A 21494-nucleotide genomic window follows, 5' to 3' on the forward strand; every position below is an offset into this window, starting at 1 on the left:
GAATACTGAAGGTCAATATAACAGATCAATGGATCAGTAACATGTGAATACTGAAGGTCAATATAACAGATCAATGGATCAGTAACATGTGAATACTGAAGGCCAATATAACAGATCAATGGATCAGTAACATGTGAATACTGAAGGCCAATATAACAGATCAATGGATCAGTAACATGTGAATACTGAAGGCCAATATAACAGATCAATGGATCAGTAACATGTGAATACTGAAGGCCAATATAACAGATCAATGGATCAGTAACATGTGAATACTGAAGGTCAATATAACAGATCAATGGATCAGTAACATGTGAATACTGAAGGTCAATATAACAGATCAATGGATCAGTAACATGTGAATACTGAAGGTCAATATAACAGATCAATGGATCAGTAACATGTGAATACTGAAGGTCAATATAACAGATCAATGGATCAGTAACATGTGAATACTGAAGGTCAATATAACAGATCAATGGATCAGTAACATGTGAATACTAAAGGTCAATATAAAACAAATTGGTAAAAGCCAATAAAAACAGCATAGAACTACAGTATGTAATAACACGACCATCCATGAACCGGAAAAGACAATCATATATTTTTTACATTATCGATGCCCGTAAATGTACCATAGACAGTATAGACAAGGCACTCACACAACTCACCTCAATAGCAGGCGATATATACACTAGACAGCACAAAGTGGGTATGCTAAAAAAAACTGCTACAGTGCGATAATAACCAGAAGCTAACGACTGATGTTACATGAGTGTTCGTATTAGGTAGTAGGGCCATGTCCATGGATAGTGGGTGAGTTGGGGGGTGTCAGAATAGCCCCCCCAAAGTGTCCTTGAACCACGTCACTGCAGACCTCCTTGCTGGGTTTTTGGGACGGAACGGGGGGGGGGGGTTAAGTTGGCAGCCAGATGACCGCCTCTTCCACAGTATTTGGGCTCCCAGTATTAGTCCAAGCAAGGCGCTCTCCATCAGGTCATTCCTAAATCTTTGAGTGGTGGGCTGATATGCTGACCACGCAATCCACTGTTTTGCTTGTTTTGGGTAAACAATGTTGAATCTTAGAGTGGCTCAAATGAGGAAAGAGAAGAAACCAGTGAATATAATCTAAAGGACATTACATACAGCACCTATAGAAGGAACATACAGGATTATTTTTGGTTTTCTACATTGCATTAGTGTAGTGATTAGTGCCGTGGATATAGTCAGGCCCCAAACTAGGGGGAGAAGGGTGCCTCTGAGTACAGTTGAAGAGAGAACCATCACCATCCCCCAAAGAATTTACCAGCAACGGTTGAGGCAATTCCTTGTGGTCTGTCCACAGCAGGCACGTCTCCTATTCCCCTCAGAACAGCCTCAATTCGTCGGGGCATGGACAAGGTGTCGAAAGCGTTCCACAGGAATGCTGGCCCATGTTGACTACAATGCTTCCCACAGTTGTGTCAAGTTGGCTGGATGTCCTTTGGGGTGGCGCACCATTCTTGATACACAAGGGGAAACTGTTGAGCGTGAAAAGAAATGCACCAGCCTTGCAGTTCTTAACCGGTGCGCCTGGCACCTACTACCATACGCCATTCGAAGGCACTCAAATATCTCGTCTTGCCAATTCACATTCACTGAATGGCACACATACACAATCCATGTCTCGAGGCTTTAAAATCCTTTTTTAACCGGTCTCCTCCCCTTCATCTACACAGATTGACGTGGATTTAACAGCTGACATCATCAATAAGAGATCATAGCTTTCAGCTGGATTCAAATCAAACTGTCACATGTGCCGAATGTGTAGACCTTACCGTGGAATGCTTACTTACAAGCCCCTAACCAACATGTGGAGGCTATATACAGGGGGTACCGGTACAGAGTCAATGTGGAAGCTATATACAGGGGGTTATGGTACAGAGTCAATGTGGAGGCTATATACAGGGGGTACCGGTACAGAGTCAATGTGTAGACCTTACCGTGGAATGCTTACTTACAAGCTCTTAACCAACAATGCAGTTCAAGAAAGAATTAAGAAAATATTTACCAACTAAAAATAATAAATAAACAGCACAATAAAATAACAATAACGAGGCTATATACAGGGGGTACCGGTACAGAGTCAATGTGGAGGCTATATACAGGAGGTACCGGTACAGAGTCAATGTGCGGGGGTATATTTGATATACAGATTAGTCGAGGTCATTCGTACATGTAGGTAGGGATGAAGTGACTATGCATTGATAATAAACGGCAATTAGCAGCAGTGTAAAAACTAATTTGGGGGGGGGGGGGGGGCAAATGTAAATAATCCGGCGGCCATTTGATTAATTGTTCAGCAGTCTTATGGTTTGGGGGTACAAACTGTTGAGGAGCCTTTTGGTCTTCGACTTCGCACTCCGGTACCGCTTGCCGTGCGGGAGCAGAGAAAACTGTCTGTCTAGAGTGGCTGGAGTCAGACAATTTTGGGGGCTTTCCTCTGACACCACATAGTATATAGGTCCTGGATGGCAGGAAGCTTGGCCCTAGTAATGTACTGGGCCATACGCACCACCCTCTGTAGCGCCTTATGGTCAGATGCCGAGCAGGTACTATACCAGGCGGTGATGCAACCGGTGGTGCAGCTGTAGAACTTTGAGAATCTGGGGACCCATGCCAAACCTTTTCAGTCTCCTGAGGGGAAACGGTGTTGTCGTGCCCTCTTCACGACTGTCTTGGTGTGTTTGGACCATGATAGTTCGTTGGTGATGTGGACACCAAGGAACTGGAAACTCTTGACCCGCTCCACTACAGCCCCGTCAATGGGGGCCTGTTCGGCCCAACTTCTCCTGTAGTCCACGATCAGCTCCTTTGTCTTGTTCACATTGAGGGAGAGGTTGTTGCCCTGGCACCACACTGCCAGGTCTCTGACCTCCTCTCTATAGGCTGTCTCATTGTTGTCAGTGATCAGGCCTACCATTTGTGTCGTCAACAAACTTGGTGTTGGAGGTTTTTGGCCACGCAGTCGTGGGTGAACAAGGAGTACTGGAGGGGACTGAGGGGCCCCTGTGTTGAGGATTAGCGTGGCGGATGTGTTGATCCCTACCTTCACCACTTGGGGGCAGCCCGTCAGGAAGTCTAGGATCCAGTTGCAGAGGGAGGTGTTTAGTCCTAGGGTCCTTAGCTTAGTGATAAGCTTTGTGGGAAATATGATGTTGAACGCTGAGCTGTAGTCAATGAGCAGCATTCTCACATAAGTGGTCCTTTTGTCCAGGTGGGAAAGGGCAGTGTGGAGTGCAATAGAGATTGCATCATCTGTGGATCGGTATGCGAATTGGATTGGGTCTAGGGTATCCGGGAGTATGCTGTTGTTGTGAGCCATGACCAGCCTTTCAAAGCACTTCATGGCTACTGACGTGAGTGCTACGGGGCGGTAATCATTTAGGCAGGTTACCTTCGCTTCCTTGGGCACAGGGACTATGGTGGTCTGCTTGAAACATGTAGGTATTACAGACACGGTCAGGGAGAGGTTGAAAATGTCAGTGAAGACATTTGCCAGTTGGTCCGCGCATGCTCTGAGTACACGTCCTGGTAATCCATCTGGCCCAGCGGCTTTGTGACTGTTGACCAGTTTAAAGGTCTTGCTCACATTGGCTACCGAGAGAGTGATGACACGGTCATCCAGAACAGCTAGTGCTCTCGTGCATGCTTCAGTGTTGTTTATGCTCGCGTCGAGGCAAGCAAGGCATGTAGCTCGTCTGGTAGGCTCGCGTCACTGGGCAGCTCGAGGCTGGGTTTCCCTTTGTAGTCCATAATAGTTTAAGCCATGCCACATCCGACGAGTGTCAGAGCTGGTGTTATAGGATTCAATCTTAATCCTGTATTGATGCTTTGCTTGTTTGATGGCTCGTCTGAGGGCATAGCGGGATTTCTTATTAGCGTCCGGATTAGCGTCCAGCACCTTGAAAGCGGCAGCTCTAGACGTTAGCTCGATGCAGATGTTGCCTGTAATCCATGGCTTCTGGTTGGGATATGTACGCACGGTCACTGTGGGGACGACATCGTCGATGCACTTATTGATGAAGCCGATGATTGAGATGGTATACTCCTTAATGCCATTTGATGAATCCCGGAACATATTCCAGTCTGTGCTAGCAAAATAGTCCTGTAGTGTAGCATCCCCGTCATCTGACCACTTCCATATTGAGCGAGTCACTGGTACTTCCTGCTTTAGTTTATGCATGTAAGCAGGAATCAAGAGGATAGAAATATGGTCAGATTTGCCAAATGGAGGGCGAGGGAGAGCTTTGTACGCATCTCTGTGTGTGGAGTAAAGGTGGTCCAGAGTTTTTTTCCCTCTGTTTGCACATGTGACATGCTGCTAGAAATGAGGTAAAACCGATTGAAGCTTCCTGCATTAAAGTCCCCGGCCACTAGGAGTGCCACTTCTGGATGATCATTGTCTTGTTTGCTTATGGCCTTATACAGCTGGTTGAGTGCGGTCTGTGGTTTGGTTTGGTTTGTGGTGGTAAATAGACTACCTTGAATGATATAGATGAGAACTCTCCTGGTAGATAGTGTGGTCTACAGTTTATAATAAGGTACTCTACCTCAGGCGAGCAATACCTCGAGACTTCTTTAATATATTAGACATCGCGCACCAGCGGTTGAAAATAGACATGTCTGGTAAGCCTCAAGACGTAGCTTCTCTGTCCTGCTGGTGCATGGAAAATCCCACTTGCTCAATATTATCCGCATCGTTGTTCAGCCACAACTCGGTGAAGCATAAGATATTACAGTTAATGTCCCCGTTGGTAGTATAATCTTGATCGTAGGTTATGTATTTTATTTTCCAATGATTGCACGTTGGCCAATAGAATGGATGGCGGTGGAGGTTTACTCACTCGCCTACCAAATTCTCACAAGGCAACCCGACCTCCGCCTCCTTTTTCTCCATCTTTTCTTCACGTAAATGACGGGGATTTGGGCCCGTTCCCTAGAAAGCATTATATCCTTCTCGTCGGACTCGTTAAAGAAAAATGATTCCAGAACTTATTCAGTCATAACAGACAGTAGCAGCACAAAATAAGTTAAAAAAATAAAACAACCCAACAACAACAAAAAACAAAAAAATAGCACAGTTGGTTAGGAGTACGTAAAATGTCAGCCATCCCCTCCGGCGCCATTCACCTGGTCAGTTCATGTCATTGAAAGTTTTGTACACTCCGTGTATAAAGTCAAGCCAACTTATTATTTTCTCAAGCATGTGGAAATTGTAGTTGGAATGTACTTGAATACAGATGAAAATAATGGCACCAGTCAATTTGGAATTATAACGACAGCACAGTTGAGTTCTACTCGTTTTGTTGGAATCGTCTTTGATCATTGAGATAGTAAATGAACGATAGAAAATGAAAGAGACTGGGTTTAAACTTGGTTAAAAGCTTCTAGTGTCCGTGGGTTATTTACTCTGAAAAATAATAACCTAACAGTTGTACTCAGCTATTCTTTGTCTTTGAGAGGAGGGCATTCACACAGATGCTGCAGATGACATGGACAGCCTATCACATCATGAGATCAGCTAGCTACTATTAAAATCAAGCAGATGTTAGATAATCGTAACACTTACCCCACTCCGCTTTGTTCGATGTGCGTAAAATGCCACTGGTGGGACCGCTGTATCCCTCAGGAAAAAGTCTCTTCTTATCGCTCGTCAGTTCCATCCTCTTATAATAGCCCCCCGGTAAAAACAAATAAAATACCGGCGGAAACTAGCTAATGTTACTAACTGAGGAGTGTTATCTATATTCAGGGAAACTAGCCATACATTAAAATCGGTCTGGATCATTCAATGGAAGTTTGTGAAAGATTATAGCCGACCACTACTTTGGGTTTGTTATTTCAAGTTCACAGCACACCCACAAACCATATTCGATATTGGACGAGTGATTGTTGTCCGTCAATGTGACAAGTCTCATCACACTTAGCTACGTGGACTAGCTAGATACTTGCTAACGTAAGCTAGCTAATAGCTTGAAAATACTTCCAGCAGTGTCAACAATCTTCACAGTCACAGCTGCGAAGTAAAAAAATATCGCTTTGGCTGAGCAATGGCAGTCTGTTGATGTCCTCTTCCCACACTTAGCTTACTTGATATCTAGCAAACACGTCCATAACTGCCGCTGTCCCGATGTCTCAGCAAGCCAGCTGTGTTGACACTCATGCACAGGTTATCCTTGCGCCCACCGTCACAGCGGATGAATGAAATGCATAGTTCGGAGAAAAGTTTTTATTAATGTATAGTTTTTCAAAACTACTAACGTTATAATCAAATTATGATATAATATATACTTAAGAGTACAAAGTGGGGGATGGGGAGGAGGTATCCATGAGTTCGTCTGACTCTGGGCAATTATGAAATTACCCCAAATCCCAAAGTATCCCTTTAATCCTGACATTGTGATATCCCTGTTCTAAAAACCACATGTCAAGCATGCACATGCCTTGAGGCTTGTCATGCCAGGGGAAGGTTCCATAAAATTCTGAGCTTCGATTGCGTCACCATTCAGCAGTTCATGATTAAAGCAAAACATGGGTGAACTGAACTCAAATAAAAATGAAGAAAAAAAAAAAAGCAGATTAATTAAAACAACTCAAGCAGAATCTTCATTTGACTCACAAAACATGCTTTTATATACTATGAGCTCCACTTTCTACCAACACATACTGCATGTCCTAGATAAACATCTGCTGGTTTCACAAAACAAGAAACTCATGAAATCAATACTGGAACAGCTTCTCCTGGCTGAGACTAGTCACTGAACGGGTTAAAAATTTAAATGATCAGTTGAAATTCCTTGGCAACAATTCCTGTGGGGCTTCTCTAAGCAGCTTCACTCAAATTCATCCCCTCCCCCCTTCCTCTAGGGCCCCAAACTCAGACACAACTGGTCTTTAAAACACCACAGGCTGCCCCTCCCTCCCCTCCCCCTCTGTGTCCCCCACTTGGTTGTCAACCTCACTATTTATGTACTTGTTTGCTAATGCGGAGCTTGCCCTGTCTACCCCACCTCCCTGTCCCTCATGCCAAGCTATCCCTGCCTACCCCACCTCCCTGTCCCTCATGCCAAGCTAGCCCTGTCTACCCCACCTCCCTGTCCCCCATGCTGAGCTAGCCCCGTCTACCCCACCTCCCTTTCTCTCCCATCCCCCTCCAGTACCGCATGCTGAGCTAGCCCTGCCTACCCCACCTTCCTGTCCCTCATGCCAAGCTATCCCTGCCTACCCCACCTCCCTGTCCCTCATGCTGAGCTAGCCCTGCCTACCCCACCTTCCTGTCCCTCATGCTGAGCTAGCCCCGTCTACCCCACCTCCCCCACCTCCCTGTCCCTCATGCTGAGCTAGCCCTGCCTACCCCACCTCCCTGTCCCCCATGCTGAGCTAGCCCTGCCTACCCCACCTTCCTGTCCCTCATGCCAAGCTAGCCCTGTCTACCCCACCTTCCTGTCCCTCATGCTGAGCTAGCCCCGTCTACCCCACCTCCCTGTCCCTCATGCTGAGCTAGCCCTGCCTACCCCACCTCCCTGTCCCCCATGCTGAGCTAGCCCTGCCTACCCCACCTCCCTGTCCCGCATGCTGAGCTAGGCCTGTCTACCCCACCTCCCTGTCCATTCCATCCCTCTCCAGTCCCGCATTCTCACACCGCTTGGTTCCATAGCACACCCCTTCACCCCCTGCTTGCATGGTGAGTTGGAGTAGTGAGCTGAGAAGTGGAGAAGGCCAGCAAAGAGAGGGGCAGGCTGGGGCTGGCTGGATAAAAGAACCCTGTGTTCCCTGCCTCCCTGGCCAGACACCACAAGGATGGGCTTTCTCCTGTTGCTCTAGGTGTAGGAGGGGCCTGGAGCCCTGGACAAGAACCATACAGGCTAATGTGTGACTGTGCTGACATTGACCATGCCAGCTACCTGCAGCTGTGGACCAGACCAGAGGCAGTACTCAAAACATCAAAGCATCAGAGACCTGTCTGGATTTGTAGCCCTGGTTGGATTTTGTAGAGGATGGCCGTTTGTTGAAGGGCACAGCAATTTGAAACATCAAACACTGCAATTTAGTATCTATTTATGCACAAAGTCCACATGGGAAAATTTCAAGCAAGATTAAAATTACAAGCCATAGTAACTATAAAGAGTAGAGTATTAAAGCCATGTTCATCATATCCTCATCCTGTCTCATGGGTAATTTGTCGTCAAAAAAGCACAAACCTAGATGAATTATTAGCCAACCAGAAAACACATGGTGTATACATACTTTCTGATAAATCATTACTCCATATACTTCTAGAAACATGGAATTATGTATTACTACTAAACACATTAGCCAGCTATCTTAAATGAAAGTCAATGGCACGTTAGGAAACTACAAGTTTAGAAGAACGAACTACACGTTTAGTGAGGGACATTCTGTCTTAAGAGAGCTACATTAGTATCCCACCCTCAGTGTCACTGAGCAGATAGAGGTGGGAAAAAAATACCCAATTGTTATACTTGAGTAAAGATACCTTAATAGAAAATGACTCAAGTAAAAGTGAAAGTCACCCAGTAAAATACTACTTGACTAAAAGTATTTGGTTTGAAATAGTATCAAAATAAAAATAATATGTAATAGCTAAAGTACACTTAAGTATCAAAAGTAAAAATCATTTGAAATTCCTTATATTAAGCAAACAAGACCCCCCCCCACCCCATTTACAGATCGCCAGGAGAACACTACGACATCAATTACAAACAAAGCATGTGTGTAGTGAGTCCACCAGATCAGAGGCAGTAGGGATGTTCTCTTGATAAGTGTGTGAATCAGACCATTTTCCTGTCCTGCTAAAGCATCCAAAATATAACGAGTACTTTTGGGTGTCAGGGAAAATGTATGGAGTGAAAAGTACAGTATTTTATTTTGGAATGTAGTTAAGTAAAAGTTGTCAAATATAAATAATAAAGTACAGAAACCCCCCAAAAAGACACTTCAATAATCACTGCCGGGATTTGTTTTCCTCATTTAAAACCGTTTATAATAGTTCTGTTTTTATAAACAGTCGTCATTGCAGTTGTTTATAAAATAAACTATAACGGATCCCTTGGGACACTTCAACAGCAGCAATTCTCTAGGTTGAATCGTGTGTTAATGAAATGCCACACAAATTAATAAGTTGTGTTTGAATCTTGTGTCCAGCAGCATATGGTGCATAAGATTATGAAGTGTCCATCTCAGCAGCGTTACGGTTGTTATATTGTTTCAGCAGTGTCCCCATGCTACATCTCGGGCTTCCGAGTGACGCAGCGGTCTAAGGCACTGCAACTCAGTGCTCGAGGCGTCACTACAGACACCCTGGCTCAAATCCAGGCTGTATCACAACTGGCCGTGATTGGGAGTCCCATTGGGCGGCACACAATTGGCCCAACGTCATCCAGGTTTGGCGTCATTGTAAATAAGAGTTTGTTCTTAACTGACTTGACTAGTTAAATAAAGGTTCAATAAAAAATTATAATCTGGGTCGTGTTTGTTTTATTGTCTGTGTTTGTTATATTGTCTCAGCAGTGTCCCCATGACAAGATTTGCTTAAAATTTCATGGCATTATTTTATAGTATGAAGAATACAATTGAACACTGTAAAGGATATTTTCTCCAAACGATGAGGGAGTGTTGCACATGCGGCTATTCTGTGAGCGGTTAACAAAGAAATAGGTACTCCTATATGCTTAATTTAGAGTTATTTATGCAACTTTAGCTGTGATACAAACATTGGGCTATATGTTTTGTTGATGTTTAATACATTGTAAGGCTGCATGATGCAACTAATGACTTGAAGAAAGTTCACTGGAAAACATGACCTCCGCATTGTTTCTTGCGCCGGTTGCACACACTTCATCAGTCTCTCATTCACAATTTGACAAGCACTTGATAATGCCTCGAATTTCCCGGCGGCATCCCCTTTTTGTGGTCGTAATGCCCACCCCCCTAAAAAAAATCCATACCTTTTGCAGCCAGTGGCCGGTGTGCCTTGGGCTGAATATAATAATTATATTTCCCTTCTCCTAGCTGCGAGCTCCAAAGCACCCCTCACTCCATGGCTCTCTCATATATCTCAGCTCTTATTAGCCAATGCCCGTCATGTGATCGGGTCTTTCTCAAAGGCTACAAGTGGACAGACACAGAGGACGCAACAGCGCCCGTCCTTATTGAATTCATGTTGAAGATAATAGAAAAACTATCCACATTTACTTTTCGTCATCCAACAAGATGAGTAGACCTAACGAACAGCAAAAACACTAGTCTATGTTAATCTACTATCCCTCATTGTACAAAAGTCTACCTATTCTATTCGAGAAATAAATATTCCAAACATAGTCTGGGACAGATGGGGGATGCGATAGATCCCAAATTAATACAACCACTAGCATCAAAAAAAGATTTTAAAAACGAGTAGGCTGAGAATGACGCAACAGATCAAAACGTTTAGCTTAAAAATGTTGATAAACTATTAGGCTATTTCGTAACATAAGCACAGCAATGCGTACACAGCAGTAGGCTATAAGTGCGAATGTTCCAACATAAATGCGTGTGAAAACACCATTCTCAAAAGTTACCGCAAAATATTATGCATGTAATGCTTTTATTACAAAAGGTGCATTTTTATGGAGAAATTTCTCACCAAACACCTCTTTCAGTGGTGGCCTTGACTATTGACAGGGTCAAAGCCAGTGTCCCCCCCCCACCCTACCAGCCACCCACCACAACATGATACAAAATACTGGCCTACCACTAGCGCCTCTGGGGTTACAGGCTAGAAAAACCTTATGGAGTTAAAGTCATGCGTCATACTTGAGTGACAACTGGACTAACAAAAACACAATATATTTAGTAGAAAACCTTTACTCCTCAAATATACAGCTATGGCATTGCCTCATAGCCAGAGTCTTGTGTGTGAACTGTAAAACCGTGCTTGCTTGTGTAAAGAAAACAGTGACAAACACATGCTTCCCCTCTCTTCCATCTTTCCATAGTGACTTACAGTTTTCCTGACAGTATTTGGGAGAGGCCTAATTGACGTCGTTGTCTGCTCAACTTGACAGTGTGCTGTGACCCGACTACAGGCCAGAGAGAAGGGGAGTCAGCACAGACTGGAGGAACATCAAAGTACAGGAAGGATAGATGTCTTGGTCAGGTGGAAAGGAACGAGTAAGGAAATGAGGCCATCATATTGCAGTCATGACCACACCTCACTGACCGGGCTACACCAAACGACCGGCCCACACCGACCGGCCACTGACCGGCCTACACCAAACGACCGACCGGCCACTGACCGGGCTACACCAAACGACCGGCCCACACCGACCGGCCACTGACCGGGCTACACCAAACGACCGACCGGCCACTGACCGGGCTACACCAAACGACCGGCCCACACCGACCGGCCACTGACCGGGCTACACCAAACGACCGGCCCACACCGACCGGCCACTGACCGGGCTACACCAAACGACCGGCCCACACCGACCGGCCACTGACCGGGCTACACCAAACGACCGGCCCACACCGACCGGCCACTGACCGGGCTACACCAAACGACCGGCCCACACCGACCGGCCACTGTCCGGGCTACACCAAACAGCCAAACCACAGGGCAGCGAGGCATAGATCACATCCACAGTAGGGACAACAGTGCACTGGTGAGTAACAGTAGCATTAACAGTAACAGAATACAGTAACACCCGGGTCATCCCAACTCCCTAGTGTAAAACAGAATACAGTAACACCCGGGTCATCCCAACTCCCTAGTGTAAAACAGAATACAGTAACATCCGGGTCATCCCAACTCCCTAGTGTAAAACAGAATACAGTAACACCCGGGTCATCCCAACTCCCTAGTGTAAAACAGAATACAGTAACACCCGGGTCATCCCAACTCCCTAGTGTAAAACAGAATACAGTAACATCCGGGTCATCCCAACTCCCTAGTGTAAAACAGAATACAGTAACACAGGTCATCCCAACTCCCTAGTGTAAAACAGAATACAGTAACACCCGGGTCATCCCAACTCCCTAGTGTTAAACAGAATACAGTAACACCAGGGTCATCCCAACTCCCTAGTGTAAAACAGAATACAGTAACACCAGGGTCATCCCAACTCCCTAGTGTAAAACAGAATACAGTAACATCCGGGTCATCCCAACTCCCTAGTGTAAAACAGAATACAGTAACACCCGGGTCATCCCAACTCCCTAGTGTAAAACAGAATACAGTAACACCCGGGTCATCCCAACTGCCTAGTGTAAAACAGAATACAGTAACACCCGGGTCATCCCAACTGCCTAGTGTAAAACAGAATACAGTAACACCCGGGTCATCCCAACTCCCTAGTGTAAAACAGAATACAGTAACACCCGGGTCATCCCAACTCCCTAGTGTAAAACAGAATACAGTAACACCCGGGTCATCCCAACTCCCTAGTGTAAAACAGAATACAGTAACACCCGGGTCATCCCAACTCCCTAGTGTAAAACAGAATACAGTAACATCCGGGTCATCCCAACTCCCTAGTGTAAAACAGAATACAGTAACACCCGGGTCATCCCAACTCCCTAGTGTAAAACAGAATACAGTAACACACAGGTCATCCCAACTGCCTAGTGTAAAACAGAATACAGTAACACACAGGTCATCCCAACTCCCTAGTGTAAAACAGAATACAGTAACACACAGGTCATCCCAACTCCCTAGTGTAAAACAGAATACAGTAACACCCGGGTCATCCCAACTCCCTAGTGTAAAACAGAATACAGTAACATCCGGGTCATCCCAGTACAGCTGAACTCTATAGTGTTAATCAGACTAAAGTAACACCAGGGAATCCCAACAGTAAGCGGTCTTAAAGGGGGGTGGGAAGGGATTTGTGGACCAAAGCCATGTGGCAGCTGTCACCCTCAGTGTCAGACACGACGTGCTGTTCTGCCCACAGAATGGCTTCTCTGCCCACAGAATGGCTTCTCTGCCCACAGAATGGCTTCTCTGCCCACAGAATGGCTTCTCTGCCCACAGAATGGCTTCTCTGCCCACAGAATGGCTTCTCTGCCCACAGAATGGCTTCTCTGCCCACAGAATGGCTTCTCTGCCCACAGAATGGCTTCTCTGCCCACAGAATGGCTTCTCTGCCCACAGAATGGCTTCTCTGCCCACAGAATGGCTTCTCTGCCTACAGAATGGCTTCTCTGCCTACAGAATGGCTTCTCTGCCTACAGAATGGCTTCTCTGCCTACAGAATGGCTTCTCTGCCTACAGAATGGCTTCTCTGCCTACAGAATGGCTTCTCTGCCTACAGAATGGCTTCTCTGCCTACAGAATGGCTTCTCTGCCTACAGAATGGCTTCTCTGCCTACAGAATGGCTTCTCTGCCTACAGAATGGCTTCTCTTACTTGACAAAGAGGAAAAGACACGGTTGCAATGGGATTTTTCTGACCAACAGAAAGTCATGCATTGCATTTTGATCTCCCCATAAATATAACAAAATATGCGTTTATATTTATTTAATTATGACCATATAACGATCTGCGTGGATCTGTTCTACAAGTGGTATCCAACTTCCCCTCTGAAGATCAATAAAGAGTCGTCAAGAACTAGCATGACTGCAAAACGTGAATTAGTAGGTCAATGGGCAACTCACCTCCAAGTTGTAAAACTCCTGGGAGTCGTCCAGGCTCTGGACCCTGAGCTGTAGACCTCTGCCTGGGCTCCTACCCCCGGGGCCCAAGGCATCACTGAGGCTCTGGCCCGGCTCCAAGGTACTGATCCCAGCATTGAACTGGGCCCCCAGCCGGGTGCCAGGGGTCTGTATGGCCCTGTAGGAACCCTCAATTTCACCCATGGCTGCTGCTCTGCCCCTCACACCGACCAGCCCACTAGGTCACTCACTCCTGCAGAGACAGACAGTTAAAGCAAGGACAAAGTAAGTAGGAAAGTTTCAAATCTGGTGTGCTGCAAAAGACGGCAACTAATGTAAAAAGGCTTCTAGAATGAAGGATCTTCAGGCCTCAGGATAAATCAGATCTCAGGCAGGTGGCATCTCTGCTTGACAACAAAGGATACAAGTATTTTTGATGCAGTGGTCAAATCAACATGTCAAACTGTTTACCACTGAAGAGAGAAAGAACTGGGTGAAAATGTATTGGTCAATGTTTATTAGAATTGAGCAGTATACCATATATATCGTATATCGGGGTATTTGGAAATTGCCACCGGAGGGTTTTTCAATATCGTTGAATCTATTTATTGAAAGCTTTTAATATAAATATATATATATATACATATATGTGTGTGTATATATATATATATATATACACACACACACACACATATATAGCCTGACTGCCATTAGGTACCGAGATGAGATCCTCAGACCCCTTGTGAGACCATATGCTGACACATGCACATTTGTGGCCTGCTGGAGGTCATTTTGCAGGGCGCTGGCAGTGTACCTCCTTGCACAAAGGCGGAGGTAGCGGTCCTGCTGCTGGGTTGTTGCCCTCCTACAGCCTCCTCCACGTCTCCTGATGTACTGGCCTGTCTCCTGGTAGCGCCTGCATGCTCTGGACACTACGCTGACAGACACAGCAAAAAGATTTGCCACAGTTCGCATTGATGTGCCATCGTGGATGAACTGCACTACCTGAGCCACTTGTGTGGGTTGTAGACTCCGTCTCATGCTACCACTAGAGTGAGAGCACCGCCAGCATTCAAAAGTGACCAAAACATCAGCCAGGAAGCATAGGAACTGAGAAGTGGTCTGTGGTCACCACCTGCAGAATCACTCCTGTTTTGGGGGGTGTCTTGCTAATTGCCTATAATTTCCACCTTTTGTCTATTCCATTTGCACAACAGCATGTGAAATTTATTGTCAATCAGTGTTGCTTCCTAAGTGGACAGTTTGATTTCACAGAAGTGTGATTGACTTGGAGTTACATTGTGTTGTTTAAGTGTTCCCTTTATTCTTTTGAGCAGTATATATATATATATATATATATATATATATATATATATATATATATATATATATATATATATATATATATATATATATATATATATATATATATATATATATATATATATATATATATATACACACACAACACTTGTAGTTACTTTAAGTAAATACCTGCAGTCAACTTGTGCAATACGTTAGGAGATAAAGCTAGCGTTCTTCATTTCACATGTCACAGTTTTTCATTATGAAGATTACCAGTAGTGTTTGTTTACAAGCACACAACGACGGGAGACTTGGAGCCTTGTGAGTCTCTCACTGTGGTGCAGCACGTACCAGGTGATCTAGTTACAGTACGGAATTCACAACTAAATGTTTACCAGCTAGATATCTTAACTGTGTAAAATGTTAGCGTATTTCCCCCCCCCAAAAAAGTCAGGCTTCACTTCAAAGCCTAACAGCAGAGAATACCCTCCCGGATCAAGAGTCTTGCTGTCTAATATTTTTGCAAGTAGTTTAGGTCGGAGACTGTAAAAAGGTTAGCATTTCGTTAGCATTCTAGCATTGTACATGTTAGCATTGCTAACCTTGGGGTTTCCAGAGGCTAAAGGGCTCCGCATGCTTCCCAGCCAAAACAGTTTGGTAGAGTTTGTGTATATATTTTGATGACATTTTGTGATGTTTTTGTTTGTTTTGGGCTTCAGCTGTTCGTTCATACAATTTCCTGGAGGCAAACCGAAGTTTGGAGCCGAAATCTACGCTCCTTCGTCGGTGATTGGTCAACAGTAGGGATTCTTCAATAATGTTTGTCATTCAACCAGACACCACTTGCATGCACATTGGAAATTGCTGCACCAAACATCTTAGTTAGACGTAGATTGCGCGACTAAGATTTCTTCAGCAAAAACGGGGAAAAAAATGAATGACAGATTTCTTGAGTCTTCTTAGATTGTCCATTTTGAGCAGCCGTAGTCAAACAGTATAATTCCAGCTTTTTTTTCTCACTTTTCCAAGCAAAGTTCTTTATAAAGGAGTATGCGAGCACAATTGTTTGGTTGGACTAGCCAAGTTCGACCCTCTTGTTGCAATCGTTGTAAGAGCACGCTTTACATCCGACAGAAATACACTGCGTTAGTTTCTTCACATTAGTAAGCTAGCAGCTCGCCATATTTGTAAATATATTTTTTTATATAATTACCTTGTAATGGCTTAAATTTTCCTGTTATGGTGAATAAAAAAAAGTTAAACTCAAAACATTGTCAGATATGTTCTGGTATTATACGAGCTGGCTAACCAGCTAATGTTCGATAGCTACATTAGCTAACAAGCTAACGCAAACCAAAACATTGTTTAGAGAAAGTTGCTTTTAGTTTCCTGGCTTGCTATACCGACATAGCTATCCTAAATACATTTTAAATTGGATGGGGTTTTTTGGTGCAGAAAATAAAGCACGTAACATCACTATTTGGACCAGGCTGCTGCGATGTCATGCAGACTGCAATTTTTGTGTTTATAGTTCTTAATAAATATTAAAGGACAAGTTTGATGTCAGACAACAATAGAATGTTAATTTTGTTAATACGTGCACAAGACGGTAAGATGTAAGGTGACGTTAAAAGTGCAGGGTTGGCAGGAGTTTTAAATACATTACCGCAATCACGACTAGGTTGGTTGCAGGAAATAAAAGTAAAGGCTTCGTTGCCAGTAATACCTATCAAAAATAAAATAAGTCCGCAAAAAGTTAGAAAGAAACAGTCTGTTTGAAAGGAGAGAGGTTTTTTTTTTTAAAAGGTTGTGGTATCAGAGTTCTGCATTAAATATGTTTAAAAGCCCAGTGCAGTCAAACATGATTTTCCTGTGTTTTATATATACTTCCACACTATGAGGTTGGAATAAATATTGTGAAAATGATCAAGCCCTTTTAGTGGAAGAGCTGTTTGTAAAGAACACCTGAAATTTCAGCCCGTCTTGGTGGGATGGAGTTTTGGCCTGGTGACATCACTAGGCAGTAAATTAGTTAACACCAATGAAGAAGAGAGTGCCAAACCTCTTGCCAATAACAGCTAGTTTTCCATTTTACTCTCCTCACTAAGACAACTCCCAGACAGCCCTAGCAAAATTGTTGCTTGAGAAATTGTTGCTTGAGAAATTGCTCAGGAAGCTATTTGTGAATCTTTTTTTGGCCATTTAAAAATTTTAAAAACACATCACAGTAAGGATTTGATATTGAGCTAAAAAAAACAGCTGCATTGGAACTTTACAAAGGTTGAGGTATTTCTGGATGACTCATACAAAAAAACAACACAAAATCAAAGGTCATATCTGGAAATGAGATAGCCAATTCATTAGACAGGGTGAAAAACAAATATTGCTAAGCACAGCCTCTTGATGTCAGAAAAATAAAGGGGAAATTACTACTTTCACCTTTAAAACCATTCATCACACAGTGACAAGTGCGTAGGAGGTACCAATGAGGCATGGTTAGGATATCTTATCATGGCCTGCCCTGATTTACCCTCTACAATCAAACAAACCAATTCCTTCTCAAACTTCTGTAGAAAATGCATTACGTTTACTCAGTAGATTGCTCACAATAATATCCGAAAGAAACTTGAAAGACATTGATACTACAGATAGTATTAGTCATAAGAACGATTCCTCACCAAACCCAGACAACAAAAAAGACCAGGAAATCCAAGTAGTATTTTGATGTGATTATTTTTACATGAATTTATGATTATTGAAAAATATAAAACCTGAATATTGAAAATGTTCCCATTTTTGATTTAGCTCATTTTTAGTTATATTGTTGAACATAATATACTCTACGAGCAACTCAAATCAAAATTGTATTGGTCACACACAACAGATGTTAATGCGAGTGTAGCAAAATACTTATGCTTCTAGTTCCGACAGTGTAGTAATATCTAACAAATAATTTAACAAATCCCCAACAACTACCTAATACACACAAATCTAAAAAAGGGGTGAATAAGAATATGTACATATAAATATATGGATGGGCGATGGCCGAACGACATAGGCAAGATGCAGTAGATGGTATAAAAGGTACAGTATTTACACACATGAGATGAGTAGAGTAAGATACATGTTAACATTATTAAAGTGGCATTGTTTAAAGTTCCAGAGTGGGATCTGGATCATCACCGGTATTATCATGTTGTATAGCTAGTTACGTTTGCTCTGACTCTGTACATTTACTAGCAGTAGAGGCTAAACACGATTTAGGGCCAAACCAGCTAAGAATAGACAAAACTAGTTATTTGCAGAAATAAGAAACAAATTATAGAACGCTAATGGATTTATAATAAGGAAAGTGATGACAACGATGCCGTTTTCAACATGGAGACTGAACGTAAGTCTCACGGTCGAAGAAAAAAATAAATGTGCTCGTTGAGTGACGGGGATAGGTCTATGTGGAAACCGGAGAACGCTACCCCGGGCCAACTAACCCCGGATGACGCTGGGCCAATTGTGCGCCGCCCTATGGGACTCCCAATCACGGCCGGTCGTGATACAGCCTGTAATCGAACCAGGGTGTGTAGTAGCACTGAGATGCAGTGCCTTTAGACCCCAGTGCAACTAAACAGCCCCATACCACATTTAACATCCCAAACATTCAAATACCATTATAGAAGGTAAAGTAAAAAAGCCAAACCGGTATGTGCATCAATACCGGTAGATCGTAAAATTAGGTATACCGCCCACCCTTAGCAGTATAGCAACAGTTGAACATGACATCATTCACTTTGAACTGGACTGTGTGTTTACTGGCAAATGAAACAGCATTAGAACACATTTGCCAAAAGCCACAAAATACACCTGGAAGGATTTCAGCAAATATGTCTAATACCACTTGGGAGTCCTCTTACATTTGAGAACATTACAGTCCTATTGATCAAACAACCATAAAAAAAAGGTAGGCTCTCTTCCTCAGTTAAATCACAAGAACAAGATGGACAACTAATGCAAGCCAGAGCAAGATGAGTTCAAATCTAACGAGGGAACATCAGATAAACCCTCAGCTTGCCTGCCAATGCATGCTTGTCCCAACCCACGTTCTGAGAACTGAATTGGAACTTGCCTGACTGCCCACCTATTTGATCGCTGCCAAATACATTTGAGTGACAACTAAGGGTGCGTTCGTAAACTGCCTCCAGTGTGTCGGTGTGTGCTCTGAGACGTTCGTAAATTCAGAGCGCACACTGGACGCTCTGCCCGAGGAGTAGGGTTGATCCGACCGATCCTCACAACGGCAGTCAAGCACCCAAGCTAACTGTCTAAAGTTGGCTAACTTGCTAGTTACTTCCAGATAAATGAGAAAACACCTCACTCTGACCACCTTTATAAAAATAAAAAATAAAATAAAAAATAAATAGCACTAGCAGAGGTTGTTAACTAGGCTTTATTCATGTTATTTCGTGAGGAACTGTGCTGTTGACAACAATTGTACAACTTTTTTTTTGTGCCAACTTTTACTGACACCGGTCATATTTAGCGGGTGCTGAGCATTCGTAAATTCATCAGTTGTTCTGCACTCTCGCACACTCAGACGAGAGTGCTCTGAAATCGGAGTAGCCAGAGTGACTTTACGAAAGTGATACGCTAACTGGATAACAGTTGTTCAAGCTCAGCATAACTAGCTAGCAAACCAATTTGTAAATTTTGCACTACCAAGAAATGTATTGGAGAATTGTATTAGTCATGCATTGAACTGCACCCATCTATTCTGCCAACAATGTCTTAATGTAAGTCATGGAATTTTGAGTCAAATAGAATCTATTTTTAAAACCTCTTAAAGGGTGCGTTCGTAAAGTCACTCTGGCCATCTACTCCGATTTCAGAGCACTCTTGTCTGAGTGTGCCACAGCGCAGAATAACTGACGAATTTACGAATGCTCAACACTCGTTGAATATGGCTTGTGTCAGTAACAGTCGGCAAAAAAGCGTAATGAAATTGTTGCCAACGTCACAGTTGCAGTCACCAACGCTCTGGATAACATGAACACAACCTAACTACCTCTGCTAGGGAGAGTAAAATAGTCAGAGTGAGGTGTTCGCTCATTTGTACTGGAAGTAGTTAGCAAGCTAGCCAACGTTAGCCAGTCAGCTTGGGTGCTTGACTGCCGCTGTGAGGTCAGAATGCCCAGATCAACGCAACTCATCGTCCAGAGCGTCCAGTGTGCACTCGGGAACGGTCCAAGAGCGAAACGCTCTGAATTTACAAACAGAAAATGTTCCAACGCCCAGAACGCACTCTGACACACCAGATTGAATTTACAAACACACCCCAAAATTGTATTGTAGCATAAACTGGGAATTTTATATTTTTTACTGATATGATTGCAGATATGAAACAAACAGACAAAGTAGTTTAAATGCTGTTAGTTCCACATATAAAAAAAAATATATATGCTAACTTTAATTTTTTTTTATTTTTATAAATGTATTGTGCTTTTAGATTCAAATGTCAAATATGTCAACAATTCTTCCTCCAAATGACAATTCTTGATTCCATTTAGTAAAATTCCCCCAAATAATTGTATTTTTTTTGTCTGGGTTGTGTGAGGAATCAGTCACTAAACCGAATTGATTTGATTCATTCAAATCAACATCTCCTTTCTCAAGGAACCCTGTCTGTCATTCAATCAGTTGAGAGTTGATTTCAGAGATGAGAAAAGTTTGGACTGAAATAGCACTATTGTGGTTTAGTCTCAGTCCATTAAAATACAACAGAACATTTAATATGAAAATATATATATTTCTTAACTTTCCCCCGTGCCTTTTGTTTTTTATTTTAGTACCTTTCTATTTCTGATATAATTATTTCCGTTGAGGCATTTTTTTGTGGGAAGGCATAGGCTTGGTCGGCAGAGACGCTTGGCACTCTTGGGTCTCAAACTCTAACCCGCATCTCAGTCAGAACACGTCAACACATAATGTAGTAGGCTATCTCCACACTGTCTGTGTAGGACTTGGGCCTTTGCTTAACATTGTTTTGACAATACCATCTACATGCAATTGATTAACTACGTGTTAGCTATGAATAACACAATGGCGCATGAAGTCAAAATCTGAACTTGTGTGGAAAAGAAATGCAACAGGTAAAGTTAGTAGTGAGTAAGTGGCTCCTCCGCCTGAGGCCTCGCGACATGGTGACTCTAAAGACAGTTTGCGTCAGTGGTTCAATGCGTTGCATTGAATATAATAATATATCTGCATTGCAGATAAACTCAAACCCTGTCTGCCCTGTCCATATTCCAATGAATTTATATATATATTTTTAGAATATATTGGATTTCTAATGAATTCTGCATGTTGCACCCAGGAGAACCCCTGGCCAACCTCACGCCCATAAATGCTACTTTTATTTGGTCCAACGTACGACCGGACATTTTAAGTGCAAAACGATTTCATTTGACATCGTGGTCGATAAAATAGCACATGTGTATTAAAAC

At 43.2% G+C, this 21494-nt stretch overlaps 1 protein-coding gene across 7 annotated transcripts in view; it reads right to left on the reverse strand.

Annotated features, from left to right (window-relative positions):
• Positions 1–21494, reverse strand: part of farp2 (FERM, RhoGEF and pleckstrin domain protein 2) — a 110976-nt gene that overhangs the window by 88956 nt on the left and 526 nt on the right. For all 7 annotated transcript variants that reach the window (XR_008761915.1, XM_055943935.1, XM_055943934.1 and 4 more), the window contains exon 2: positions 13699–13948. Coding sequence is in view for 6 of the 7 variants with exons in the window: in XM_055943935.1 (XP_055799910.1) it covers positions 13699–13899 (201 nt within the window). In the remaining variant the exon portion in view is untranslated. The remainder of the gene's footprint in view (positions 1–13698; positions 13949–21494) is intronic.

Source organism: Salvelinus fontinalis, chromosome 14, assembly GCF_029448725.1.
Source record: "Salvelinus fontinalis isolate EN_2023a chromosome 14, ASM2944872v1, whole genome shotgun sequence".
Lineage (NCBI taxonomy): Eukaryota > Metazoa > Chordata > Actinopteri > Salmoniformes > Salmonidae > Salvelinus > Salvelinus fontinalis.